The 12074-nt window shown below is 35.5% G+C and overlaps 1 protein-coding gene across 11 annotated transcripts in view; it reads left to right on the top strand.

Moving 5' to 3' along the window:
• Positions 1-12074, top strand: part of SYNJ1 (synaptojanin 1) — a 65799-nt gene that overhangs the window by 19163 nt on the left and 34562 nt on the right. For 7 of the 11 annotated variants that reach the window (XM_062622204.1, XM_062622202.1, XM_062622201.1 and 4 more), the window contains exons 8-12: positions 570-739; positions 2785-2866; positions 5485-5637; positions 8755-8920; positions 10598-10621. In XM_062622204.1, the coding sequence (XP_062478188.1) occupies positions 570-739; positions 2785-2866; positions 5485-5637; positions 8755-8920; positions 10598-10621 (595 nt within the window). The remainder of the gene's footprint in view (positions 1-569; positions 740-2784; positions 2867-5484; positions 5638-8754; positions 8921-10597; positions 10622-12074) is intronic. The other 4 variants (XM_062622209.1, XM_062622211.1, XM_062622210.1 and 1 more) reach the window with 2 other exon arrangements.

The following is a 12074-nucleotide window of genomic DNA, read 5'->3' as shown; positions in this document are numbered from 1 at the left end:
GCAATCCTGGTAGGAGACATTAGTGCTCCCAGATACATATCAATACAGATCACAGCTTTGCCAACAAAGATTATGTGAGCACTTCAGGATTGTTCAGGGAATACTAAGGAAAGTTTTGCTCTAGCAACCCTTCACAGCAGCCTAAGTAATCGGACTGTTTTTTTAAATAGCAGTTTACAGGGAGTTTACTCAGTCCCTGTTGCCGATAGGTGTGTCTGAAATGGTGCCTGTTCATGAAAGGATTTCCACTGAAACAACTCATTGCAAATCAAAGCATTTTAACAGTAGAAGCGGCTGTAGACTGTCTTGGTGACCCCTAGTATAGTAATGAAAAAATTGACTTTGTGACATAAAAGAGAAACACACAGGGAAATATTCATCAGTTCTGAGTGATTTGTTGAACAATAGTGATAAAAATTATTTCATTTTACCTAAGAGAAAGCATGTAATAAAGAAGATAGCTAAGAAAACAGCTTTAAAAATATTTGTAGCCTCTTACATAGCTTATACTGCTATGTGTTCAGATCTTGGTGTATTTATATCGTTTTCCTCTCTTTTTACAATGTCAGAGCCATTTGAAAGCATCTGAACATTCAACTGATATCAAAATGGTGAACTTCGACTATCATCAAATGGTTAAAGGTGGAAAAGCAGAAAAACTGCACAGTGTGCTTAAACCTCAAGTCCAGAAATTCTTAGAGTGTGGATTTTTTTATTTTGATGGAAAGGAAGTTAAAAGGTTTGTGTGTGTGACTTCTGTAAATTTCTTCAAATTGAATGGTTTCTGAGATTTTTTCACCCATTGGCAAGAAGATAAGAGAAAAAATGTTACTTGTTACTGTATTTTTATTGTATTCAAGATGGTGCTTATCAACTGAAATATGAGTCACTTACTAAAATTTCTTGTCATTCTGAATATGCTCTAAAAATTTTAATGGAAAATATCTCTGAGACATTGAGGGGGCATGACTTAATTTCAGGCCATTCACATGGTAATTTTGGTAAAAATGGGCACTCATCCTTTTTCTTGAGTGCACCCATATGGGCTTTAAGAATGCGTGGTTTTCCATGTTCCTGTATAATGTTATTCGTATTTTCCTCAGTGATGGAGCATACCGTTTTCTGTTTGTTGTAAATGCTGATGTTCAGTGCAATCTTTGTGTGCAGCTAGGTCCCCCATTTGAGAGGTTAAGTTCTCCACAAAATGTGAATGGAATGCATGTTTTCTGCCCTGTTCCATGCTTCCCGCTCCTGCTGTACTTGTTCTTCTGTCCCCATTTCCACACCCCTCTTCCTAGAGCAAAGGCGGTGCTTGTGTTCCTTCTTCTGCAACAGCAGGGAAGCAGGGTTAGAAATAGGCAACATTCCTGCACTTCTCCCTTCCACATCCTTCCTCCTTTTAATTAATGCCAGAGCAAACTCTGGAGTGAGGTTCTCCATGGGAAAGAGAATTGTTGAATGAGGGGATTGTGCTATGAGCAGTGGGGTTTTATCATTTCTAGTGCGTTAGGAGAAGAGGGTTCCACTTCCACTCTGTGCTCTAACCTGGCTGTGGGATTAAATCACCCTTGGGTGGGTTGTACTAGTCCTGAGTAAAATTAGATTTAGCGGGAGGGTGCTTAGGTTCCCTTTCCACCTCAAAATGTCACATGCTTTAAAAGTGGTGTGATATTTTGTGTTGGGGGAACACCATGGGTCTTGATGGAGATGCAGACAATGTTGTCACCCATCAAAAAGACTGACAACAGAATGAAAGCAAAATAGGCTGTGGCTTGTGATAGCTTGAGGAATTGTGCCTTTTATTAGGTACAGTGACAAATTTTGTCAGCTCATGGACCATCTACTTTGGAGGATATTAGGGATTTTTTTCTAACACACGTAGCAAGTTGCTTCACATTTCATATCACATACGAAGATAGTAATGAAAAAAATAATCTTGGAGAAAGTTTTTCAAAACTTTTTACAGTTTATAGTTAGATTTACAAGTAAATGTGGTGAAGCCTTTCTGACTTAATTGAGCAGTGTGTAGTGGGAATGATAAAGGTAAGGAATGAATGTCTGTGACAGGAAGAGCCATCAGAATTTTGTACTTATTGCTTGGCAAGGAGAATGTGGATGTTGCCTGATATGATCCTTCTGAGAGCTTTGTAGCGCAAGTTAATGGGCTTCTCAAAGAAAGGGGAGCAGATCAGCATGTGTGAGGACCTCGAGCATCTGTTAAGCTAAGGGGAAGGGGCTTATTTTTCATTTTTGTTTAGGGACGAAAGAGAAAGTAATGAGGGGTTGAAATTGGCTTTAGTTTTATCACAACTTCTTGTTACTTTTAGTTCAGTTAAACAAATCCAAAACTGTCCTAACTTAATTTTTTTTTCCCCTTTTTGTTTCCTTTTTGTTTTAACTAAAAGTTTCTATATCCCTGAGATTCCTGGGAAGTGTGTTTGTTAGGATTGTTTGAAAAGAAAACTTAATCCTGCATAACACTTTAACAAAGCAAGCAGGGAGAACTGAGAAAAAGTGAAGAAGAAAGACTCATGTTATTTGCAGAAAATAAATCAGATTTTTAAAGTGAACACTGCTGCAAAATTTACTGTTGTTATTGGAAATAATCCTCTATTGCTGATGCATTTATAAACATACTTGTGATGACAGTAACATTGCCTTGACAATACCCTGATTTACTGTTCTGATTCAGATCTTGATGTCCCTGTCTTTGTTGACGGTATGTGTGTTAAATGAGTTATTTCAGTTGTTTTCTTTCTCTGTCTCTCATTGTCCTTGGCACAGATCTCAAAGCGGTACTGTCAGAACAAACTGCTTGGACTGTCTGGATAGAACAAACAGCGTACAAGCTTTCTTTGGCTTGGAGGTAGGAAAAACAGTTCCAGATACACAACTCCTGCGGATGCTTCTGTACCAATTAGGCTGTAAAAGTCGTGTTACCTTCCCTGTGAAAGATGAATTGGAATAGGTGGCAGTTTGATTTATAGCATGATAGTTTTCTTGTTCTCGTCAACCAGATCTTAGTAGTTACAGAAGCAGTAGTAGTGTAGTAGTTGTAATTAAGTGATAGTCATACAGCAGTATGAAAAATTTTAATTCTTTTTTAGGTGTCAGTTTCTTATGTCTGTTAAGGTTCGGGCTTGCCATTTTAGAAGAGGTGGTAGTATTGTAGTCCTTCACAAAAACACTTGCATTCACAGCTACTCTATCAGATTAAGTTCTTTCAGGATACAGGATTACTGTTCTTAGCATCTGCCAGTGCTATGTGTTCATATTTTCACAGCACTGGGCTCTGAATTCTTCATGTTATGGTACCGTGGTTAAGGCTTTGGCCACACTCAAATTGAGTAGTTTGAAATTAACCGTGGGATTCAGTTCTGCAGGGTTGTGCTTCAGCATATTGGCTTGTTGTTGGAATAAAGATTCTAGCCTGAAGGCTTATACAGTAGAGCTTGAACCTGATAGGAATGGATGGAGTAAAATAGTACTGATTGGTCTAAAAGAGCACCTCTGAAAAACTGCTGACAGCTCCACTCATCTTAATAAACTAAGATTGGCTCCTAAAGGTAAAATCCTTAACATGTTTAAAAATGAAAACTTGTGGTGCTGTAACATGAAACTAAGTAAAATGATTATTCTTTTGTTTTCTGAGTTTTATTTAATTAAAATGCTCTTGTTCTATCATCTCTAGGAGGAATTTCTATGAGAACAGCAAAATTCATTAGCTGTAGAACAAACATTTCTGATTCTGGAATATGTAATGCTTTGCTGCTGTGTTTACAAAGTTAACACTGATGCCAGTTCATTGGTGTTTTAATCAAACATAATGCTGAACTGTTGACTCTCATGCAAGTACTCTGGAAATTTTTCTCTTAACATTTGACATCAGTACATACTGTAGCGGTTACAGTACAGTTTGAGAGATCTGCTGCTTTTTTCTCCATTGTTTCAACTTTGCATGCATCATAGGGGGCCACACCTTTTAGTTACAAAAATTAAGGAAAATAATTCTTCTTACTTAGTTCACTGTGGAAAGAGTAGCAACATGCTTTGAAAATCTCACAGCATTGTATCGTGTTATGTAGTTTGAACCTCTGTCCATCTTCTATTAATTTGCCATGGGAGAAACAAATGATTACCTAAAGTCTCGTATTTTGCTGATAATACAGTAGTTTTGTATGACATAAGGATGAACCTTTATACAGTTTTAATAAATACAGTACTAATTAAGCAAACAGCTTTGCAGCTCTATTTTTTCCTTTCTCATCCTTTTAAGAACTGGATTAAGTGTTATCTTTTCTTTTTTTTTTTTAGACAAGGTGAGAGCTGAAATTATGATTTCAGCTAATATATGAGAGCTAAAAGTATAAAACTAATTAAGAAGAAGAAAACAGTAAATCCTCATGAGCTGCTTAATTTTAAAATTATTTAAATGAGATATTTGAATTCTTGCTTTTTTAACATGATCGATATTTAATATAACAAGTACTGAGCTCTGGATAACCACTTAAAATTACAGTATCAGGCACCTAATTTCTGAAGCTTCTTGTTTATTTATACTTAATTTCATTTGCAAGTTCCCTGTTGTAACTTCTGTTAATTTCTGACCAACCTTCAGAATTTTGCCTTTGTGTCATTATATATTCATCATTTTAGACTCCTCCTTGCTGTTGGACATCTCAAGGTTTTAAAGATTTCTAAAGCTCTTGAAAATAGCATTTTATTTAGTTTTAAATTTTTGCATTTATTTTTAGTATTGTGGTGGTAGCCACAAACACGAGAAATTTGCTTGAGTTTTTTTAAATAATCATGATTTCATAAACCAGGATTTCAAACAAGGTACAATGTCCCATTGTACATCCATGAGCATAGTGTGACATTTACGTAATGTATTTAAATGTAAAATAATCATAGAATCATGCATTTTCTGTGTACTGTATGTATACAATTTAAATGCATTTTATATAGACTGCATTGTGGGAAATTAATTCAAGTATATTGACTGGTAAGGAGAAAGGGTTGCAGCGTGTTATGCATGAAAACAGAGTGAATGAGAAGCCATTCCTGTTTCACTGATCACATGCTCTTTTGCTGCTGCAGAGGTAATAGAGGTCAGTGTGTTTGGTATTACACTTTTTTGGGAAAAACGTGAATTGCTCTAACTCTAAATTATGTAAGTAGAAAGACTTGGGAACCAAAAAGCGATTACCTTGTAACTACTGAATTTTTATATTAAAATATTTACAAATCAACTACATAATTATTTTCCTACATTGCTGCCTATGTTTAAAAGAAAATTAAATACTGGAGGCTAAAGTTACATGTGTGGTGTACCCTTTCAAACATGACATGGTGTCAGTTTATTCAGAATGATACATATAAACCAAAGATATTTTTGTGCACACATGCTGAAAAAATGATGAATCTTTTAATAAATGCATTTAAACATTTTTCTTTTGCAAATGTTGTCTTCAACTGTTGCAGATGCTAACAAAACAACTGGAGGTGTTAGGATTAGCTGAGAAGCCTCAGTTGGTTACTCGCTTTCAGGAAGTTTTCCGATCCATGTGGTCTGTGAATGGTGATTCTGTCAGTAAAATTTATGCTGGAACTGGAGCCCTTGAAGGGAAAGCTAAGGTAAAGTACATTTAATAGAAACTTCAGCAGTATTAGTTATGGGTTCTTACAGATTTTGTAATTAATATAGCAATTATGAGGTTTTCTTTTTTTAAATGTGCCTTTGTTGTAATCCTAAAAAGCCCCAACCAACTAAACAACAGCAAAAGAATAACAAAGAGGTCAGTTATGTTGATAACCGGATCTTATTTCAGTACATCCTTTCTCAACCATGCCCATGCCTCCCAGATAACAGCGTTCTGCAGGGAAGAATGAGGCTCAAAGCTTTCATTTCTTTAGCTCATAGTTCAGTAAAATGTATATTCAAATCAGCTTTAGTTTCTTTGAATACTTTCATTTTTCTCTCTGTACCTCTGCCTTGTATTGTTTCAGTTTCTTTCACTGTGTCACTGTATTTGCTGGACATTGTTTTTCATACTTTTTAGTGTTTATTAATGGTGTTAAAATTACTCAGTTGCAGCCGGGTGTTTTTTGTTTGCATGCTCCTCCAGCTGTTTCTTTTTAGTTTTGCAATCAGTGAAAAAAAAACCCTAAATTCTGTTTCTGCATTGCTTTCTAATGTTGTGATAACAATTCCATACTACATGACAGTGTAATGCTCTGTTTCTCTTCAACTTATTTTGTCTTTTTTGATGCCTGAGTTGTTCACATTTTCTAATTATTTTATTTTTCTTCTAACAATGTTGCTTTTTTTGTTTCCATAAATCTCTCTCTTATTAGGTGATACATGTCAAGACAAACAAATGTTGAACCATAGTAATTATTGCCCTTAGTTCCTTCAAGAATTTCTTTTCATACTGTTCCTTTATTCAGGAATGGGCTGCTTCTTGTTCTGTATTGTATACTGTGTACTCATAGTTGACTGTTTTGTTTTTTCATCACTTGTTCATTCAAACCATATCCGAGTCCTTCTTTGCACATGTACAAGGCATTGCAGTAAGCTACACAAAAAGAAGTAAAATAGAATTGTTGTTTATTTTACCCTTAATGGATTCATACAAGACTTTTTCATTTGGGAATTGCTTTTATTTTAGTGTAGAGTGGAATTTGATTAAAGGTGTTTAGTTTTATTTTCTTACAAAAATGTCACCCAGACCGTCAAGAAAACTACAGTGAGTATTTTATGGGGTATCTCCCCTTCTCCTGACTTTCTCAGTCAACTTTACTTGTTTCTTTTCCTAAATTAATAATTTTCTGCCATTCAGTTGGCCATTTAAATTTTTTACTTCGTAAAATGCATTTACTGTATTTATGCCTCTATTTTAATGTCTGAAACACAGAGTACATTTACTCTGCTGTCTTTGTAATAACACAGGATCCCTGCTCTGGTACAACTGTTAATGAGTACCACATCTTACAAATAAGACAACAGTGTCCCTGATGGAAGTCCATCTGTTCAAAGAGGATCTTTAATACTTTCAAAACCATACAATACTTGCCATTATTTCAGTAAAACCTGACCAGGTCACTACTGAGTATCTTCTTGAGTACTCTGATAATATATAACAAAAGGTAGTTTCTCTAAGTTGTTAGTTGTATTCTCATTTCTCAAATGAAAAGTTTGATGGTTGAAGTTCTTTTCTTGCTCTTCAGTCTGATTCTTTGAAGTCCAAGAGTACTTAGAAGTAAATAAACCCAGAAATTTAGGATAGGAGAAAAAAAAAATTAACCTTAAATGTGTTGATATGCATTTCTATACTGAAAAACGGTCCTTTTTAAAGTATTATAATACTTGTAACATCTAACTCCTTACCTACTCTTTTTTTTTTTTGCTTTCTCTGGGTTCGTTTCAATTAATTGCCTGATATGTGAATGGTGAGTGTGGTTTTTTTGATTGTGCCATAAGTTATACGTTGTCTGACAGAAAGGGAACAGCATCCTATTAAAATTCTATTGCAACAGTATGCTCCCTAACACCTCATCCACATTGTCTTCCAAAAATCACGGTGTAAATTCACTACTACTTACCCCTGACAAAAGAGTAGTTTCTTTCTTGTTGTCTAGTGCTATTAGTAGAACTAAACGATGGGTTCGTTTTGTAGTTTTCTTAAGCTTTTGTCTTTTTTTTTTAATGCATTTAAGAGACTTTCATGAACAGTGCAAGCTGCAAACTTGAAGGGGTTTTTTTTAATACCATGCAGCATCCCTGATGGATTATGGTTTATGTTTCATATACGTGCAATAGCATGTGTTTAAATACACCTCACAGGCAAAATACACTTACATACATAAAACACAAAAAAACGTGTAATCAAGAATATGTCTTTGTGCCTGTCACTCTCAGTGCTGTGTACACAGGTTAGTACTGCTGGTTTTTGAATCAAGTATGAGACTGCTTGACATGTTGATTACATTATCCTCCAGGTGTCTGACCCACAGGGAATATCTGTAGTAGTAGTACATCTGTTGGAGATTCTTGTTTAGCTTAGGTAGTTGGGCACTTCCTTTGGAGCACTCACTGTTCATGGCACTTGTGTGCGGTCTGTGCAACAACAGTGTCTTCATATATATGTAGCTGTAGATTAGTGTATATGTTCCTTCTGGGATACTGCATGAGACTTGCATGATTTTTAACAAGTGCAGGGGTCTTAATAAGTTGAAGGCAGCTCTTTTTTTTTTTTTAACATGGATATTTCAGAATGTGAGTTCTGAACTAATGTGTTCATACGTATATACATACATACATATATATTCATGTATCATGACATTTAGACTCAAGTGCTTGCTCATCTGTCACTATTTGGGGAAAAGCCCAAAATCTCGTATCATGGTCTAAACATGGCACTATATCAATTTCATTTTTTAAGACCAAGGGTTTAGGGGGGGAAATGTTATTCCCCTCCCTTCAGTGTTTTGTTTACTTCATATAATTCAAACTGGAATAATCTGGTTGTTAGATATGCCTTGAAGGTATGACTGTGTGGTTTAGCACGTAGGTGGGGAAAGAAAAAGCACAACATGGTACAATAGGCTCAGAAGACTTTAACACTTAAAGAAGGAACTTGCCTTAGATTTTAAAATCATTAATGCAGTTTACAAATATGTTACTGAATATTGCCAATGTTATTGTGAGCAGTGTCCAATATAAAATATCTTATACGTGTTCCTCCCTAACAGGCTGGAAAGCTGAAGGATGGTGCTCGTTCTGTGACCAGAACGATTCAAAATAACTTTTTTGATAGCTCCAAGCAGGAGGCCATTGATGTTTTGTTATTGGGAAATACCCTAAATAGTGATTTAGCAGATAAAGCACGGGCTCTCTTAACCACCAGCAGTTTACGCGGTATGTGTCTTTCAGGATTTTAATCTGTCTGATAACTATTTGGTGTAAGAAAGCTATATGGAGTCTGTTTTCAAAGCAATATTGAGAAGTGTAAATGCTATTTTATGTTCTGATGGCTTATTAAAAAGATGAAAGTTACTTCTGCTTTACTAATATTACCAAACTAATATGTTGCAGTAATTACTGTTTATATTTTGTTGATGTCTGGTGGTGTTATGGCTAAATGTTTGTGGAGTGTATTTGTCAGAACTTTACTGTAGATGCACCATAAATATGTTCTGTTCAGTTCTTCGAATCCATATATAGCAAGTGTTAATCGTTACAGTTACGTGCTGAATTTGGGAAAGAAAATCCTGATTTATTAAAATATTAGGGGGGATTTATTGTTTGCTAAATGTCTTCCTTATTTTGATCTGTCATGTCAGTGAAGAAATTCTCACCATGGTATTAAACTAGGTAGAAAGCATTTTTTTTTTTTCCAAGCTTATCTTCATTGTAGTTTCTAAGATACTGAGGAACAAAAGGGGGTTTTGGGAATGAAAGAAAACTTAAGATAACAGGAGCTATCAGAAGAATCCCGATGAATGATTTTCCATCACAAAATGAGGCTTTTGTGTGAGAACAGGTGCACCATAAAAGCTTGTCAGTCTGTGTGTGAATTTCCACATCAAAATCAGAACGATTTCAATAAGAAAGTCTGCTCAATCAGAGTAGCCATGTGGCACTTGGGACTCTGGTGTCAGGAAGATGGGTCACCTCATCAGAACAGGGAGCTGAACCACAGCATCCTGCATCCTCAGAGGTGTAGTCTGCACAGTCCTCAGGACTACATTCATGTCCCATCCTTCTGCAGATCTAATGGGCAGGGAAATAGAGGGCCAGGTGTAGGGCTGTGTTTAAAATAACTCTTTTGGGATAGTAAAAAATAGAGGAGCTAGTTCTTTGGAAAAGAAGGAACTTAAATTTGAGCTGTCTTTTTAAGATCCCAGGTAAGAGTGTCCTAAATGGTTGGTTATTGCCAATTTTAGGGATTAATAACGTTCTTATTTTTTCCTTTTTTTTTTCTTCACTTTATTCTGGACATTTCTCAATTTAGAATGAGAAAAATGTGTCACAGCTTCAGTGTAAATCTGTGGCACAAGAAAAATATTCTTGCCCAATTTAACTCTTCAGATTGTGGGTATTTTTATATTTTCAAGATTCCTTTCCTCTCATTCCTTTACCACAAGGTTTTGTGTTATTGTAATTTTTCCTGTATCTGAATGTGCTAAATTAGCCTTACCTCAAAGTTAGTTGAAAGTCATTTGCATTTCTTCTCACTTTCTCTGTGAATGCAAGTTATCTTTTCATTGTTTGCAGCTTCTGTCAGCTGAGGAACATTAATCCCTCTTCACTGAACATAATGTCTTTGCATTGTCTGCTGGGTGGTGAATTAACTAGAGAACTACTTTATCATATGTAAATGCATTATTAATAAAGCAAGAAAAGACAATTTGTTGATACTGTTGTACAGCTTTTTAGATTTTGCAGCATAAAAGATGTGCTTTAACTGATGCAAATGGTTATGTGTAATAAATTGTATATTACAGCATGTTCTGTCACGTTACTGGAAAAATTTAAAAAACAATTACTTATTTGACTAATGTTTTTCTTGTTTCCTTCTTACTGCATCCGTAGTTTCAGAGCAATCATTACAATCAGGTATAGTAAACTAAGCTGTAAATATCTGAGCAGCTATTGTTCTTCTTGTGCCTATTTACGTAACATTTGGTTGTGGGCTCAATTTTCCTAGTAGTGTTTGGATCTGGCACTCTGTGCCCTCAAATCCCTTACTCTTAGAAAAGCTTTTTCATACAAAGAAAGTGAAAATGTATGAATATGAGGGTTGAAAAATATTAGAAAAAGAGGCAGCCAATTCTTTGAGGTTTATTTTTAAAAATGGTTTATTCTAGCTGTAGAGGAATTTGCCTTTTTATCTGATTTGGGAGCTCCTGTATTCTTGTTTTGTCTACATGTTTTGTTTAGGGTAAGAGCTGAAAATTCTTCAGTGCAATTTCTAACATCTTATTTGCCATTAAAAGGCTCTACCAGCTTGTGTTCTTGCATGAGACAGACTGGTTTTGTAGTGTCTCCCAGCCAAGGATAGCATTGTACTGGAATGATCTGAAATAATATGCTGACACTTGTGTTTTGTGGAGCAAAAGTGCCGTCAAAACCATTGAGATAACAGTTATCTCTGCACGTAACACTAAATGAGAGTATAAGAGCATCTATTTAGGTAAAACTCTTGGTGAAGAGAAGGCCTGAAGTGGCAACTTTATAGTTAACTTCTGATTTTCTACTTTGAGAATGTAGGGATGAGCCAGATAGAGGAAAATTATGTGAAATATCTCTTCAGTTTAAGAAGCTGCTGAAAGCTCATAGTTATTGTCGTTGTAAGGTAGCAACATAAGCAACATAATGCATTCAAACGTAATTTTGGGGAGATATGATATATGCATATTCCATATTTTTAAGGGAGAGCTGCAAGTACGTGTCAGCTGTGCAACACGTCATTGTCTCTTTGTTCTGAGAAATTATTATTTAAAATATTATATTCCTAATGCTCATATGTTCAGAGTTTACTTTATGTTGAGAAAATTTAAACATCCATGTCTGAGCTATTACCTTAATAGGGTTCATTGTGCTGCCTCTTGGAAGTAGGTTCATTGAAACCAGATCAGATGCTTAGTTTATGGGTGGCAGGGAAGAAAAGTATGTTCTTAATACATGGGAAGATAAAGGGAGAGAAGGAGGAAAATAAACAAGGAAGCTCTTGATAATTGTTCAGACAAGTCTTCCATTTTAAGAGAATAGCAAAGTTTTGCTCAGTATCCACTGAACCTGTGTGCTTGGGTAGTAGCTGCTGGCCCTGGGTACTGAAGAGGATCCTTGGAAGAAACCATGAGGATTTGTCATTGGCTAGATTGTTCAAGTACATCTCAAGTGTTTAAAGCTTCTCCCCCTCACATACCTCCCCTTAGAAAAGCACTTCAAACATAATCTGTAGTTTTGAGCTTTAAATGTTTTTTTTTTTCCCTTTGCAGCTTTGCTTTTTCTGTTAGTGTTTTACTGTATCTACTTAACTCTTACTGGGTACTTAAATAATGAAATC

This window comes from Pezoporus occidentalis, unplaced genomic scaffold, assembly GCF_034315485.1.
Source record: "Pezoporus occidentalis ecotype Australia unplaced genomic scaffold, CSIRO_AGI_Poc_V1 ctg24, whole genome shotgun sequence".
NCBI lineage: Eukaryota > Metazoa > Chordata > Aves > Psittaciformes > Psittacidae > Pezoporus > Pezoporus occidentalis.
The sequence above is the reverse complement of the archived record's forward strand: the minus strand, read 5'-3'. Positions and strand labels throughout refer to the sequence as shown.